This window comes from Gobio gobio (genome assembly GCF_949357685.1).
Source record: "Gobio gobio genome assembly, chromosome: 16".
Classification (NCBI taxonomy): Eukaryota; Metazoa; Chordata; class Actinopteri; order Cypriniformes; family Gobionidae; genus Gobio; species Gobio gobio.
Genome location: NC_137109.1, coordinates 39,936,259 through 39,954,307, shown reverse-complemented (window position 1 = coordinate 39,954,307; position 18,049 = coordinate 39,936,259). Strand labels below are relative to the sequence as shown.

General features: G+C 36.7%; 1 protein-coding gene across 8 annotated transcripts in view; it reads left to right on the top strand.

The window, feature by feature from the left end:
• Nucleotides 1-18,049, top strand: part of prom1a (prominin 1a) — a gene marked incomplete at its 3' end in the record, with an annotated part of 88,833 nt that overhangs the window by 51,962 nt on the left and 18,822 nt on the right. For 5 of the 8 annotated variants that reach the window (XR_013818188.1, XR_013818190.1, XR_013818191.1 and 2 more), the window contains 12 exons: nt 6,461-6,581; nt 8,127-8,190; nt 8,269-8,358; nt 8,869-9,089; nt 9,208-9,282; nt 10,702-10,765; nt 11,779-11,938; nt 12,056-12,208; nt 12,295-12,418; nt 14,210-14,313; nt 16,377-16,461; nt 17,880-18,026. Coding sequence is in view for 4 of the 8 variants with exons in the window: in XM_079839097.1 (XP_079695223.1) it covers nt 6,461-6,581; nt 8,127-8,190; nt 8,269-8,358; nt 8,869-9,089; nt 9,208-9,282; nt 10,702-10,765; nt 11,779-11,938; nt 12,056-12,208; nt 12,295-12,418; nt 14,210-14,313; nt 16,377-16,461; nt 17,880-18,026 (1,408 nt within the window). Of the gene's footprint in view, nt 1-6,460; nt 6,582-8,126; nt 8,191-8,268; nt 8,359-8,511; nt 8,536-8,868; nt 9,090-9,207; nt 9,283-10,701; nt 10,766-11,778; nt 11,939-12,055; nt 12,209-12,294; nt 12,419-14,209; nt 14,314-16,376; nt 16,462-17,879; nt 18,027-18,049 lie in introns of all 8 variants that reach the window. The other 3 variants (XR_013818189.1, XM_079839096.1, XM_079839095.1) reach the window with 1 other exon arrangement.

The following is an 18,049-nucleotide window of genomic DNA, read 5'->3' as shown; positions in this document are numbered from 1 at the left end:
TTACCCGCCCGATCTGGCCTACTTTCACTGCACACATGGGGCTTGCTGCTTCCATTTCCACAAACATATTCAACTTAAAACTTCTGGAAACCTTTATAGGAGCATTTCAATTTCCTGTGGAATAATACATCTGAAGTCTAATTTGGACAAATATATACAGTGAGGAAAATAAGTATTTGAACACCCTGCTATTTTGCAAGTTCTCCCACTTAGAAATCATGGAGGGGTCTGAAATTATCATCGTAGTGCATGTCCACTGTGAGAGACATAATCTAAAAAAAGAAATCCAGAAATCACAATGTATGATTTTTTAACTATTTATTTGTATGATACATGAAAAACACCTGAAAAAATCAATGTTAATATTTGGTACAGTAGCCTTTGTTTGCAATTACAGAGGTCAAACGTTTCCTGTAGTTTTTCACCAGGTTTGCACACACTGCAGGAGGGATTTTGGCCCACTCCTCCACACAGATCTTCTCTAGATCAGTCAGGTTTCTGGCCTGTCGCTGAGAAACACGGAGTTTGAGCTCCCTCCAAAGATTCTCTATTGGGTTTAGGTCTGGAGACTGGCTAGGCCACGCCAGAACCTTGATATGCTTTTTACAGATCCACTCCTTGGTTATCCTGGCTGTGTGCTTCGGGTCATTGTCATGTTGGAAGACCCATCCTCGACCCATCTTCAATGCTCTAACTGAGGGAAGGAGGTTGTTCCCCAAAATCTCGCAATATATGGCCCCGGTCATCCTCTCCTTAATACAGTGCAGTCGCCCTGTCCCATGTGCAGAAAAACACCCCCAAAGCATGATGCTACCACCCCCATGCTTCACAGTAGGCATGGTGTTCTTGGGATGGTACTCATCATTCTTCTTCCTCCAAACACGTTTAGTGGAATTATGACCAAAAAGTTCTATTTTGGTCTCATCTGACCACATGACTTTCTCCCATGACACCTCTGGATCATCCAAATGGTCATTGGCAAACTTAAGATGGGCCTGGACATGTACTGGTTTAAGCAGGGGAACCTTCCGTGCCATGCATGATTTCAAACCATGACATCTTAGTGTATTACCAACAGTAACCTTGGAAACGGTGGTCCCAGCTCTTTTCAGGTCATTGACCAGCTCCTCCCGTGTAGTTCTGGGCTGATTTCTCACCTTTCTTAGGATCATTGAGACCCCACGAGGTGAGATCTTGCATGGAGCCCCAGTCAGAGGCAGATTGACAGTCATGTTTAGCTTCTTCCATTTTCTAATGATTGCTCCAACAGTGGACCTTTTTTCACCAAGCTGCTTGGCAATTTCCCCGTAGCTCTTTCCAGCTTTGTGGAAGTGTACAATTTTGTCTCTAGTGTCTTTGGACAGCTCTTTGGTCTTGGCCATGTTAGTAGTTGGATTCCTACTGATTGTATGGGGTGGACAGGTGTCTTAATGCAGCTAACGACCTCAAACAGGTGCATCTAATTTGGGATAATAAATGGAGTGGAGGTGGTCATTTTAAAGGCAGACTAATAGGTCTTTGAGGGTCAGAATTCTAGCTGATAGACAGGTGTTCAAATACTTTGCAGCTGTATCATACAAATAAATAGTTAAAAAATCATACATTGTGATTTCTGGATTTTTTTTTAGATTATGTCTCTCACAGTGGACATGCACCTACGATGACAATTTCAGACCCCTCCATGATTTCTAAGTGGGAGAACTTGCAAAATAGCAGGGTGTTCAAATACTTATTTTCCTCACTGTATATTTGATTGATCTTTTGGTCAAAAGTTTGGACAGACCTAGTCATTTTATATTATGATTGCAAAGTCATCAAAAATAAAATAGAATATATTTTTGTTTTGTGAATTAATTTCCATTCTAACATTGTATTATTTACACATAGAAGTACATAAATTGACCAAAAACTACTGAACAACTCAAAACCCATGCTGGCCACCCTTGTTTCCTGTTTATCCAGTGCAATTCATCCATTTCCTGTTGTTTAATTGAAATTATAGTTTTGTAACTGCAGTTTTGTAACTGCTAATATACAGTAATATAAATTCTGTCAAAGGTATCCAAAACTTTTTTTTTTAAACATCCTTTCCATCCAGCCCTCCAAAATAAACGACTGACCCTCACTTTCCAGTCGACAGTGGCTGTCTTTGTCTGGGTCAGTAGCTTGGCAGTGTCGTGGTGGTGGGCCGATCACATTACAGGTCTGTTGAGCACCGAGGAACCAACAGGTAGACCTGGAACGCCTTCACGGCAGGGCGAAATTAAACCCAGTGGGTCATCTTCTGTTTAAAGAGGCAGTCAATGAGGTTCTCACCCCCACCTGCTCCTCAAACCCCCATAAGAGGCATTTATAGACAGGGAAGCTGTGGGACCTGCCCCAGGGTCCAGTCTGGATGAATACAGCGATCATTGTGGAAGTAATACGATTCCTGCCTCCATTAGTCTATGGAGACATTCTTCAGTGCACTGAACCAACCCAAGTTATAAAGCCTACAGTATTTTCACCATGATGCCAAAGTGAGCTCAGAGCCTTTTCAAATGAAAGATTTAATGAAGAAATGCAAGAGGAATATGATATGTATTGGTGAGATATCATACAGGTGTAGTTAATCACAGAGTTTGGAAACTTTTTAAACTTACCTTTTTGGTACTGTCTATCTGTAGCTCAAATATCTATCTAAGTGACTTGTTGTCGATTGTTGTCGCCACATGTATGTATGGTATGTGTGTGTGTGTGTGTGTGTGTGTGTGTGTGTGTGTGTGTGTGTGTGTGTGTGTGTGTGTGTGTGTGTGTGTGTGTGTGTGTGTGTGGGCATGTTTTCGTGAAATATCAGGACACAAATGTGTATAATGACATGGGTATGACACAGGTATTACAAAAAGAGGGTGAAATATGAGGACGTTCCCCATGTCCTCACTTTTCAAAATGCTTATAAATCACACAAAACAAGTTTTTTTTCACAGAAAGTGAACTGCACAGTCTCCTGTGAGGGCTAGGTTTAGGGGCAGGGGCAGTGTAAGGGGATAGAAAATATGGTTTGTACGGTATAAAAACCATTACGCCTATGGAATGTCCTCACATTTCACAAAAACAAACGTGTGTGTGTGTGTGTGTGTGTGTATATATATATATACACATATAGGTTAGCTGAAAAAGTTTCCAAACTCTGTGGTTAACTACACCTGTATGATATCTCACCAATATGAGTTTGTGTATACATATATACAAACATACCATACATACATGTGGCGACAACAAATGACAAAAAGTCGACAAATTTTTTTTAGATTGATTTAGATCCAAAGTTGCTTGTTAAAAAACAAACTTCTCTTTGCTGGTTCATATGAGGTTCCCTGTAGAGTTTTAGGCCATCTCATTGCCCTCTGTGTAGAATGCATTTCACCATCTTCAAAGCCTCTTTGTTCATTGCCTGCTATGTTTTCCCTGACCTTACGGAGCAGAGCAGATAGCAGCTTACCAACACACACTGAAGACCGAGAGAGGAGGACATGGGGAATAAGGGGGTGAGAAAGAGGAAAACAATGGTGCTTTGTAGCCAGCCATCCATTTTGATTCTCTATCAGTCTGTGGTCTGTTTCTTGCCCTGTGAACATTCTGCAATGCCCCTTATCTACATATTTAGCACCACATTTCATCACATGTGAGTGATTTTACATCTTAAAATTTGGCCAGCTATTTGCTCTATTTCAGATTTTAAATTGTAATTGAATCAAAGTAGCAAGCAGGATGCAGAATTGAATTTGAATTTAAGAAATTAGAATTAAAATAAAATTTGAATCATTCCTGTTAGTGTAATGAATAATTATTATTAATTATATCATATAATTATTAATAATAATAATAACAAATTATAACAATATGTAATTACTAATAATTAACCATTATTTGATACAATGTTTTTACATTGTACTTACATTTGAAAAATGACCTGCGTGTAATTACATCTGTAATTAATATCTGTAGTTACATATAATTACACTGTTGACACCTAACCCTACTCTTAAACTTACCCATACCACCACACCTGTCCCTTACTTTACCCGTATCCCACCTCAATATCAGCAGAAGGGTTTTGCAATACAATATGAACGCATATATGAACACGTATATGAAGTACAGTACATTGTACTTATGTTTTGATTTAAGTACATAGTCCACCTAATAGGAAGTGGGACCATAATATTTAGTAATACATTATTAGTATGTATTACTCATAAACATACACATGCACTCATATATACATGCATATTATTACATGTTACATTATTACATGGACCATGGGGAAGGAACACTTGATTTCTTGGAAAGCTTTATATATATAAAATATATATATTTGTGTGATTTGATGGCAGTACTTATTTATAAAGTTGACAGAAAACAATAAGATGGATTTTTGTAAAATAACATAATCAAAAATGTAATATATTTCAATTGTGTCAATTGTTTTAATAGAAATTATTTCAGAGATGTCTTTCCAAATTTGTCATTTGGTCAGATTTAATGTAATTACTCATGTTCTGTTGCAAAACTTGTGTTACTAAGGAAATTCCTTGGTTGTATGTCCATTGAATTTCTTTAAATTGCAATCTCACACTCATAAAGCAATGACCTAAAACCCTAACAAAGGGTAGCATTACACAATATTTTCTTTTGTACAATTTCTTTACAAAACAAGAATGACACTCTCTAGAATTCACTGCAGTATATGTTACATGGTCCATGTTTAAATTACAGTACAAAATTATTCCTATGCTTCCCCTTTTGTATAGATGGTAATAAAATTGAAAGACTAACACCTGTGTAGGTGTTTAATTACATCTAATTGTTTAGATTTCAGGATATATTTAAATATGGTATTATTGTTGTCTGGCTATCACCAGACCAAGCTCAATTTAAGATTGAACATTGGTCTGGGGAGTCTGCTATGTATATTCTACTGCACAAGAGGCGTGATAAACGAGCATAATTCAAATGACTCTGTATGCAATTGGATAGTCCTTCAACCAATCAGACCACAAGAGGCATGATCAACGGGCAACGACCCATCGCTTCTCTATCCGTCATCGTGTTAAACCCGCCAATAGCGTGCCAGGCGGATAAGCCAGTCTGTGATTGGTTCCCGCAAAAGTGAAGCAGAAGAAAGGAATGTACAGGTTTCCAGACTGAGCTGCAGGGCGAAATCAAATTGCTGACAGATCAGGCTGGGTTTACCCAGTCTAGGATTACTGTAGAAATGCACATTTCTGTCTTATTCATTCTTGTGTTATGCTAGGTTTTGAACTTAAGTTTAACAGTTTTGAAAAGAGTTTGTAACACATGCAAATTAGCCTGTAGGTGCATAGAGTTTTGGCTATATAATATGTAATCATTCAATGCATTTTGTTCCAAAGTAATTATAAATTATCCTTAATTTAGCCGACAAAGACTGCTGTTGTGCTCTCTGTGTGAAAAGTTTAGAAAAAATGACCCAAGTATTTAGAAGTTGGTTCTACAACAAAAAAAAGTAAATTCCCCCTCACGAATTGAAAGGGAGGCAATTCTCTTATATTCTGAAAGTTTCTCATTCTTGGTCATCATATATTAAACATAATACAACTCAAGCTCAAAAGCTGTGTTGCCTACAGAAAGAATAATAAAAAAGAATAATTGCACACCATAAATATATACTGTGTATAGTGTTGCTAGCTGTGACGAATCCCATCCTTCATGAGTGTGTTGAAGCATTGATACTCTTCCTCTTTGTATGGTGCAATTACATTTATGCACAAAATCAACATTGAGTAGAGAGTGATTCACACATTTTGATGCAACATGACAAAAAGCCTTCCTGTTTGCGCTATTGTTGCATAAGTCAATCATGGCTTTTGTCCCAGACTGCAGTGAAAGCTTATGATAGAAAACGGTGCTGCCAATGTTCAGCAGCTCCCACAGTAGCCATGAGCAGACCAAAAGAAGACAGCCCAATTAGGATGCATGAATCATGAATAGGTACTAATACAGGGCTGTTTTTTTCCTTGAAGTGTCTCTCAGTCTAATTAAGGAGAGCTCACAGTCACCCTTGTTTGTCTGAAGTGCTTTGCTAACTGTGTCAGACAAAGGTTCCTTTGGATTTATTCACGAGTTGCATAATAAAAGTGATGTCTTCCTGTATATACCTATGTTGCATCTCAGTTCTCAAAACAACAACGCAAGAGTAAGAGAACATTCCCAATCGAGGCAATTAAAGTGTCCTATCAGAAGAGCCCAGCTGTGAGGAATATGCATTGTGTAATTGTACTGTAGTGCTGCCCCCTACTGGCACTCCAGAGAGTAGCTTTTGGTTTATCTTACTGTCATGACCATAAACAACCTTACACATTGAGGTACATGTTCTTTTACATATGGTCCCTTTTTTTCTTTCCTGGCCTGATATAGTTTGTGTTGTTTTAATCATCAGGGCAGGGGTCCTTTGTGCATATGCAGCCAATCAGAACCTGAGTTCTCAGCTGAAGAGCATGAGGAGGCTGGTGAACAGTAACCTAAGAGACATGCACACCTTCGCCAATCAGACCCCTGCAGTAAGTAATACAATCAAAACCAACATACACTATTATACTGTGATAGGTAGACAGACATGGATGGATGGATGGATATAAAAAAAAATCCAGCTCTGGAAAAAATTAAGAGACCACTTAACATTGAGAAATCAGTGGCTGGATGATGGATGGATGGAAGGATAGATAGATGACAGATGGACGGAAAATATAAATTATGGATGGATGGATGGATGGATGGATGGATGGATGGATGGATGGATAAACTGATGATGGATGGATGGATGGATGGATGGATGGATGGATGGATGGATAAATTGATGAAGGATAGATGGGTGAACAGATAGACAGACAGATGGATAGGCGGATGATGGATTGATTAATATATGATGGATAGATGGATGGATAAATTGATGAAGGATAGATGGGTGGATGGATGGATGGATGGATAAATTTATGATGGATGGATAAATTTATGAAGGATAGATGGGTGAACAGATAGACAGACAGATGGGCAGGCGGATGATGGATAGATTAATATATGATGGATGGATGGATGGATAAATTGATAATGGATGGATAAATTGATGAAGGATAGATGGGTGGGTGGATGGATGGATGGATAAATTGATGATGGATGGATAAATTGATGAAGGATAGATGGGTGAACAGATAGACAGACAGATGGGCAGGCGGATGATGGATAGATTAATATATGATGGATGGATGGATAAGATGATGATGAATGAATAAACTGATGATGGATAGATAAACTGATGATGGATGGATGGATGGATGGATAGATGGATAAGCGGATGATGGATAGATATACTGATGATAGGTGGATAGATAAACTGATGATGGATGGATGGATGGATGGATAAGCTGATGATGGATGGATGGATATCAAAAAAAATTCTAGCTCTGGAAAAAAATTGAGACCACTTAACATTGAGAAATCAGTGGATGGATGATGCATGGAAGGATAGATAGATGGACAGAAAAGATAAATTGATGATGGATGGATGGATAAACTGATAATGGATGGATGGATAAGCTGATAATGGATAGATAAACTGATGATGGGTGGATAGATAAACTGATGATGGATGGATAAACTGATGATGGATGGATGAACAGATAGACAGACAGATGGACAGGCGGATGATGGATGGATGGATGGATAGATGGATAAGCTGATGATGGATAGATAAACTGATGATGGATGGATGAACAGATAGACAGACAGATGGATGGATGGATGGATGGATGGATGGATGGATGGATGGATGGATGGATGGATGGATAAACTGATGATGGATGGATAGATTCATTTATGATGGATGGATAAACTGATGATGGAGGAATAAGCATGATGGATGGATGGATACATTTATGATGGATGGATGGATGTACAGAAAGATGGAAGATAACTGGTAAACGATGGTCAATTGAACAGGTTAGAGATAGTGCTGCAGTTGACCAAAAGTATTATTTTTAGTAGATGTTTTAGAATTGGCGAGTGATGACTGGACAGATAAATATATATCGCTGTTATCTCTTCCTCAGCAAATCGATTACCTGATCTCTCAGTATGGCAGCGTGAAGCACCATGTGCTGTATGACCTGGAGAGTGAGTATGCTGCAGATCCTCTTTAGTGGAACAGAAGGTGTCCCTCATGTCAGGGCTGATGTTGTGCCATGTCTGCAGATGTAGGTCTGCTCTTGGGTGGAAGGATACATGAGGAGTTGGGAAAAGACGTGCAGCCCGCCCTGGACGCGGCTCTCAGCATGACTGGAAGTATGTCACTCGCCTTTTGTTTTTTCTTGCTTTTCTTGCTTTCACCTTTTCTGGGAAAACTGTTATCATACATCACATGAGAATATAACGTTGATATATAATACGTTGGTTTTGGTAGTGTCTTATTTCACTGTTTTGTCTTTGATTTGTTAGTCAAAGTGGAGAAAGCCATTAAAGGTAAAGCGTAATAGACCCTGACTGGTCCTTCCCGTGACCTTCTATCTGTAACAAAGTTGTGATCGACTCCTTTTTCTTTCCCAACAAAACCTGGCCCAGTTCTTTTCCCATGTGTATTGTTGTGTATTGTGGAACCTGCCCATCCCGTGTCTTAAAACCAAGGTTATGAAATACACTGAAAGATGCAAGGCCAACCATGTATAATATGTATCATATCAAAAAAGCATGTGTGGATTTTGTGTCCTTCAGAATTATTTGTGCCTTGGTTAGTGTGAGCTGCCTCTATTTTGAATGTTCATGTGTGTGCGTTTGCTCATTTGTTCACTCTCTTAGCAATGCGAGACACTAAGGATGCTCTAGAGAACGTGAGTTTGACCTTGGAGACTTTGCAGGAAGGAACAGTCAAACTGCAGGCAAACCTCAGCCTGGTGCGCGGCAGCCTTAGCAACGTCCTCAACGATCCTCTCTGCAAAGATGTACCCTCATCTGATATGATCTGTCGCAACATACTCATCACCCTTCCCATGCTAGAAATTGCAGCCAACTACTCATCGGTATGAAAATGATTTCTCGTCTTTTTCTCCAACACAGTGTTACCACAATGGTTGACATATGGTTTTTAAAAGTAGAAAATACGCAGAAAACCAAAACGCATGGCTGCTTTTTTTTCAGTTGCCTGATGTGACTGAACAGTTAGACAAAGTGAATGAAGTTCTGAAGACGGATCTCAGCCAGATTGTGGAAAAGGTACTTTTTCCAGATTTCACACGAGGCGTTTGCATAGATTTGCGACAGAAAGTATTGTGATAGGATATTCAACAATAGACAAAAGTTTGGGGTCAGTAATATGTTTTTTAAATGCATTAAAGCTTTTATTCAGCAGGGACACATTCAGTTGATCAAAAATAAAGACATATATTATGTTACAATATTTCTCTTTCAGAAAAAGACTGTCCTTTTGAACTTGAATAAACGTTTCTTGAGCACCATATCAACGTATTAGAATGATTTCTGAAGGATCATGTGACACTGGAGGACTGACGCTGAAAATGCAGCTTTGCATCACAGGAATACATTACATTATAAAATGTATTGTATTTTTTTAACATGATGAGTATAAGATACTTATTTCATAAACGTGGAAAAAATCTTACCAACCCCAAGCTTTTGAACAGTATTGCAGTATTTCTTTTTACAAAATTAGGTAAAAAATGACTATGAAGACCATGTTTATAATGAATTATAGTACCATTTATACTTATTTATAAGTAAGTATTACTATTTTATAAATATATTTAATGAACGGTTATAGTTACATTTTATATTATTTTTATAATTACTTAAAAGTATTATAGATGTATAAATGATCAAATAAAATCGTTCCAGAGACACTTGTTTGCTGTACCAAATAGTTATCAATTATGTCTTTAATGGCTAATGTTTACATTAGAGATCATGAATGGTAATTTTGAGGGGAGGGGGGGGGGTTTATTACAGGAATTATTGTTCATTAGTTACATTTATAAATAAACAACTTAAATGTATAATGTGCACATCTTCAAGATTTCTTAATATTTGCTTCAGGAAAATTGCTTCCTATGTTTTCAATGATGCATTTATGGAAATTAGTAACTGTATTATTACTCACAATAAGTATTTATAAGAACACAACACGGCTATTAATAACAAGATATTCACTTATTTGACAGAAATAAATCTGAACTACTAAAAAGTCATTGTAACTATAATATTATACCATTATAGCCATGCAGGTTGCATCTTTATAAATACATTCATGGAACCATACAACTGACTAATTAATACTTATAAATCAGTGTATAGTGGATTATGAGCATGCACATTGAAAAAGCAAATGCATGACTTATAAGTAATTATAAATGTAACTATAACTGTTCCTATAATGCATTATAAGTCTTTATAAATATGTTTATGAAATCGTAATACTTACTTATAAATAAGTATAAATGGAGCTATAATTCATTATAAGCATGGTCTTCATAGAAAGTGTTGCCGTTTTTATGATTTTTACATGTTTTTATGATGTGCATGAATTGTTTACAGCAAGACCAGGAAGGTATATAAAAATAAGGTCAGTTTTGAATGATCTGCTGTGCTTACTCTTACCATTTCATCTGTGTCACACAGGGGTTTGCATCATTCAATGACACTCCCAACATGGTAACAGATCAAACCCGAAATATTGTTGAAGGTGAGTTCAGAGATGAAATGCAGATTCAAATTCAGATCTTAGATTTTTTTTTTTATATGTACTTCCCAAAAATTCATACAGAATCTCCTTTCAATAATTGATACAAATATTTTTCAACTTTTACTACATTAAAACACTTTCCCATATGTTAACTATACAATAGCTAACAAAGAAGAATACTTTTATACTATTTATTAATCTAGGTTAATGTTAATGTGTACATATACTAATACAATTTTAACATTTGAAGTTAACCTAGTACTTTTTTAAAGAAATTTGATTCTGCAAAAGTGCCATAAATTGATCTAACGTGACAGGGGGAAAAAAATATGATGTTACAGAAGATTTCTATTTCAAATAAATGCTGTTCTTTTTATTTATCAAAAATTGTTTCTACAAAATATTAAGCAGCATAATTGTTTTCAACATTGATAATAGGAAATGTTTCTTGAGCAGCAAATCAGTATATTAGAATGATTTCTGAAGGATCATGTGACACAAATGACCAAATGAAAGATGACTTGGTGAGCATGAGAGACTTCTTTCAAAAACAAGAAAAAATTTACTGGCACAAAACCTTTTAACAATACTTCTATTGTAATGAACAATTGTATTTGAATGAACTAACATTAACAAAGATGAATAAATACTGTAAACAAATGAATTTATCATTGTTATTTAATGTTAGTTAATGCATTAACCAATGTTAATTAATGGAACCTTATTGTAAAGTGTTATAATAATAATAATAAAAAAGTTGAATACTAGTTCAATTTAGATTAATAAACTCTGTAGAAAATTGTACTAATGTTAGCAAATTCAAACTTATTGTAAAATGTTATATGTCAAATGTATCATATGTTCATTCATTGCAAGGCCTGAGGACGATGGGCTTCACCAGCGAAACATCTTTTATTCCCCAGAAATGCTGAAAAAAGCATAGATTATGTCTTGACAAATAAAAATGATGTCACTAAATCTAAATACTGTTGTGTCTGGTTGTTCTCCTGTAGCGGTGAAGGTTCTGCTGGACGACATCGGGTCTAACATCACCACTTTCACCAAGCTCTTCCCAGTTCACAGCACTCTGACCAACTTCACCAAAATGATTACTCACACACACTCGCAGATCGAGGACATCTACCCACAGATCGATCAGATGGATTTCTACAGGTACTTCTGAGGACTCGACTAGACAAAAAACAGTCACAAACTCTCTCTCGTCTTTGTTTTCGAGGTAAAACGTCTTCCATGTGACCTTGACGTTGTTCATAATGTTTTTGTCTTCAGGTGGATCTGTTGTATTACCCTGTGCTGCATGATTGTGCTTATCCTTGCCTTCAATTTTCTGGGATTGTTGTGTGGTATTCTGGGATTCGACAGGCACGCTTCTCCAACCACACGCGGATGTGTCTCTAACACAGGAGGCAACCTGCTAATGGCGTGAGTTTGACTGTAATATCAGTCTTTAAACCCATCAAATGGATGCGGTATAAAACTCAATCACACACTCTTCCTTTGTCTTTCAGTGGTGTGGGCTTCAGCTTCCTGTTCTCTTGGGTGCTCATGGGAGTGATAACAGCTCTGTTCTTGGCGGGGGGGAATCTTGAGAAGCTTGTGTGTGAACCCTTCCAAACCCGACAGCTGTTCAAAGTAAGAGAAACGACACCGCAGCATCTCGCAGTGCAACTGATACATAATGCAGGTCGGAGACCACAGTGAAAATCTCATTTTTTCATTTAAAACCAGGAAAAAAAGAACGTTTTAGGGTTTTAAAACATTTAGGCTATGATGCAAAATTATTAAGGATTACTTGAGATTCTGCGTTATTTATAGGTCACTAATCAAATAAGCGAATGTGCAGCATTGATCATGTGAAGTGACAGTCAGATGTTTTTTCATTCTGAAATTCATATTGTTTCAATGCAACGTTTTGCTTAAAGGGATAGTTCACCCAAAAATTCAAATGTCGTCATCATTTACTCACCCTCAAGTTGTTCCAATCCTGTGTGAGTTTCTTTCTTCTGTTGAACACAAAAGAAGATATTTTGAAGAATGTTGGTAACTAGACAGTTGATGGCACCCATTGACTTCCATAGTATTTTTTTCCTACTGTGGAAGTCAATGGGTGCCATCAACTGTCTGGTTACCAACATTCTTCAAAATATCTTCTTTTGTGTTCAACAGAAGAAACTCATATAGGTTTGACACAACTTGAAGGTAAGTAATGACACATTCTTTAATTTTTGAGTGAACTGTCCCTTTAAATTAAAATAAATATTATATTAAAGCAGCACTAGGTAGTTTTTGCTCTTAGGGTCCCCCTACAGTTGGGAAACAGTATTGTCCTCTACTACTGTCGTAAACTGTCATTCTACATCAGTGGATGCATCGCACGTGCATTTGTTGACATGACAACTATGATAGCCCTGAACACTGCAGGAGGAGTTCACATGTCTATGGAGTTCACATGCAGGTGTTCTGCTTGCGTCGCGTGTGAAATGTCTTCATCCCAGGTACAGTGGCATATGTTTCAGCATATCATATGAATATAATTTCATGGGTTTTATTTTTTTCAAACGCCAAATGATCGCGATGCTCACGTTTACAAGCCAGCGTCATTATAGTAGCCTAGTTTATTGTTTCCCGTTTTACAGAATCTATATGATATATAATATCAAGCTACCATAGATGAATCTGCAAATGTGAAAAATCGATTTGCATTATAGCTTGAGGCAAGACAAATAAACCAATATCACAGACATGTTAGGTATCCTAAAATATGATTTTGTACGTCTTATCATATGTATTTACTTGCAAGAATGTAGCCCCTCCTCCTTCAGCTCACGCCAACGAGCAAACGCTGGCCCAATGTTGATCCTCGTCCTGCCTTTAATCCCATCACTTTCTCGTTTCCTCTTTTTGCTTTCCTCCGACAAAACCTTTGCTTTCTTATTTTTCTGTGCCGCTTCGGCCATGACTATAACATTCGGCAAACAAATAATAGTTTGGCTCGCACGTCCGAATTTAAGGAAGTGGGGGTGGTGGTGGAAGTGACGTATATGCCGTAAAGCAGTCAAATTTTGTAGTTCTTTTTTTCTCGGGTTACTACCCGAAACCCGAAGTTTAAAAGTACGATTAAAAACGATACAGACCCCGTCAGGCTATGGCAGACATGTCATTCAACCTATTGTAAATTGATGTTTCATCACAAGAGGTTTGAAAATATATTATAAAGGTTGAAAAGTTACCTAGTGCTGCTTTAAATTATATTATTATATGATAGGATATTATTTATGTTCCATTTAAACTTTTCCCTTATATTTTCATGTTGATCATTTGTAATTAATTCTGTTTTAAATTAGAAAAATACACAGGTAAAGGACAAATAAATTGAAGAAAAAAATCTGCCTGTCTCATTTAGTGTGATCGTGTTGTGTGTAGGTTTTAGACACGCCCAATCTGGTCAACTCTGCTTGGAGAAACTTCATACCAGGATACCTGTACAATGACCCTGAGATGGACTTTACATCATATTCTCTCTACAGGTAATCTTTTCATGTGTATCTAATAAAAATTAACAATTATATCACTCTGTAACGGTAAGTGCTTTTAAAGGATTAGTTCACTTCAAAAAGAAAATGTCCTTATAATTTACTTAAGTCGAAAAGAAATTACGTTTTTTGAGGAAAACATTACAGGATTTTTCTCCATATGATGTATTTCAATCAGAGGTGGACAAAGTACACAACTCTATTACTTGAGTAAAAGTAAAAGTACTACTGGTCAAATATTACTCTGTTACAAGTGAAAGTTCTAAAAACAGATTTTTACTTAAGTAAAAGTACAGAAGTATTTGTTTTTAAAAGTACTTAAGTATCAAAAGTACATTTTCTTTTGTATGTCAATGCATTATTTTATTATTGTTGCATTGTTGTATAAATGCACGCTATGCCATCATGGTGGTTTAAGCCAGTCAGTGATGCTCCATCCGACATGCTAGCATACGACCACCTTAAACTCATTTCACAGACATCCCAACCTGCGAAATGTCATTTGCTGAAATCAGGATGCTCTCTGTCTGACATGCACTTCTCGAGGCACACACGCAAGGTCTCTCGCTCCTAATGCTCGCTCTCGCTCTAGATTCTGGGAGATTTTAACTAATTTGCGGGCATCAGGGAGCCGCTATCAATTTGCGGGAGACTCCCAGAACTTCCGGGAGACTTGGGATGTCTGATTTCAATACTTGTGTAAAAGTTACAACTCTCTTTATAAAGCTGCTGTCACTTTAAGGCTGAATGCATGGATCCTATACTCTGATACGCATCCGATATTCTCCCAACTGTTTACTCTTCTCTTTCTCCCAGACATTTACATTTTTTTACATTGTATGAGACATGCGTCAAGTATATGCCAACTAAACTAATCTTTAATCTTTTGAGAAAACTGAAACACACTTTTGGCCATGTATGGCCATGGATGCACACACTGTGCCAAGGAACCATCTTCTTCCATTTTGCTATAAACTGATCAGTGTTCAAATTTTTTTTAGGAAACTTTACATGACCCTACATGAGTGATTACTGATAGGCTGTCTGCAAAAAAATAAATAAAAAATAAAAAAAACATTTTAAAGAAGAAAAAAATCATCCACTGACTTTCAAAGCTGCTACAGAAACGACTTTTGACTTCGAGGACCTTGATATAAATGTAGTGGAGTAAAAAGTATGATATTTGTCTTTCAAATGTAGTGAAGTAAAAGTAAAAGTATCTCTAAAAAATAATACTCCAGTAAAGTACAGATACTCAAAAAGTGTACTTAAGTACACTACTCAAGTAAATGTATTTAGTTACTGTCCACCTCTGATTTCAATGGCAACCAACGGGTTGAAGGTCCAAATCAATGCAGTTTCAAAGGGCTCTGCACGATCCCAGCTGAAGAATAGGGTCTTATCTAGCGAAACCATCTGCCATTTTCAAGAAAAAATAAAAAAATTATATACTTTTTAACCACAAATGCTCGACTTCGGTGTTGTGATTCTTCACGACGTATCATGTCAAAAAAGGTCACGCCCGTGATGTAGGTGGAAGTACCGACCCAGTGCCGAAAAACTCCATCTCATGTTCTCCAACTTCAAAACCTTTGAAGTCCTGCGAAGCCCTTTGAAACTGCATTGATTTGAACCTTCAACCCGTTTTCCTCAAAAAAAAAAAAATTATTTTCAACTGAAGAAAGAAAGACATGAACATCTTGGATGACGTGGGGGTGAGTAAATTATCAGGAAATTTTCATTTTTAAGGTGAACTAATCCTTTAAGTGCTGTAGGGATTTGTATGATTCATATGTTGAAGAGACCACATGTATAACAGTCCAAAAATGTATGAATTGTAGTGCATTAAAAAACTAAATATTAAATCAAATGGCAAATGCAAACAAATAATGCTTAACATTTTCACAGAACTAACTTTTCAGAGCCATTTTACAATAGAATTGTCTTTGTTCGTAGTCCAGCAGATGGCAGCAGAGAAAAGAACTGAAATGAAAGTCTGTTCAGAATAAAACATAGTAAGGTTTGAATGCTTTCCCTTTTTCTCTCTTCTTTCTCAGTAATTGTAAGGACAACAGAGGCATTTACTCAGCTCTTCATCTGGATAAGATCTTCAACATCTCAGCCTTCTTTAACACCAGTGTTGTGAGTGGATCAAAGGCTTGGCTCACGTGTACACACAAATCACAACTAAATTTGCAATAACATTCAGAGTCCCACTCTGAGATTAGTGATGAATATCTCAGGTTTACACCAGATGCCATTATGAAGAGGGTATTATGAAGAGTGATTCATTTTGAGTGCTAGGTGTTTTGAACTAACAAGATCTGTTTTAAAAGGATAACCCTGTATTCTTTGTAAAAATATTATTATTATTTTTTTAAAGAAAGCAGATATTACATTATTTTATTAATCATGCATCATTGCTTTATGAGTCATTTTTGAGTCTCTGAAGCAGATGATGCTTTTTTCTTTTTTCCTGCAGATTTCCACCAACTTTAGATATATTTCTTATTAAATGAATTTTACTAAGAACTCTGTGGTGTGGTTAGTCAACAAAAAACAGGACGTTTTTCCCAATCCGATGTTGTTTTCTCTCTGTTCCCTGCAATTGGCAGAATATCTCAAAACATTTCATGCATAACCATTTCAAGCTTTTATATACAGCATCTATAAATTCCTTAAAATCCTGCCAATCCAGCCAACATTCTTCATCCATTGTCACATAGGATCCACAAATCTGAGACCACATTGAATGGAACATTTTAGTTTATTATAAAATAAAGAAAATCTTGGGAACCACATTATACAGACAGACAGATGTTTTCGCTTCTATTGGAGCACAAGATGCTCTTTGGATCATCTCAAATCAATAATGTATCATAACAATACATAAATGAGTAAAAGTATGTTTTATTATTATTATTATTATTATTATTATTATTACACTTTACAATAAGGTTCCATTAGTTAACATTGGTTAATGCATTAAAGTGATAGTTCACCCAAAAATGAAAATTACCCCATGTTTTACTCAGTTATATTCACAAATGTCCTGGCAACTCCCAGCTTTATAATGGCAGTGAATGGCAGCCCAAAACAGTGCATCCATCCATTATAAAAGTAATCCACATGGCTCCGGGGGGTTATAAAGGCCTTCTGAAGCGAATCAATGGGTTTGTGTAAGAAAAATATCCATATTTAACATGTTATAATGTTAAATATCTAACTTCCGCCAGACCGGCTTTCGTATTCAACTTACAAAAAAAGCCTGGCTGCCGTGACGTATGAAGTCGGACGTAGCGAAAGCGGTTTGAACTGTGAGAGGCTTTACACTTTCTTTGTAAGTTCAATACAGAAGGCGTGGAATCGAAATATTTTACTTTATAAAGTTTTAAATATGGATTTTTTACACAAACCCATCGATCCGCTATTATCAACTATCAAATATCAACTTTTGATTTCATTAATGTGTTAGTAAATGCTCCCACTGGTTAGTTCTAGAATATTTCCTTATGACAATCTATACCGAATCATATACAGAGCCTCTTTTCTTTCTGCAGTACTCCAAGGATGTGTCAAAGAAGTTTGAAGGGATGAAGGTGGACCTACGTGGCATCATTCTTCTGGAGTCAGAAGGCAAACAGAATCTCATCAGCTTTACTGAAACTGGCATTAATGAGATTGACTTTGCTGCCTATTTGGAGGAGGTACATAACATACATAAACGCAC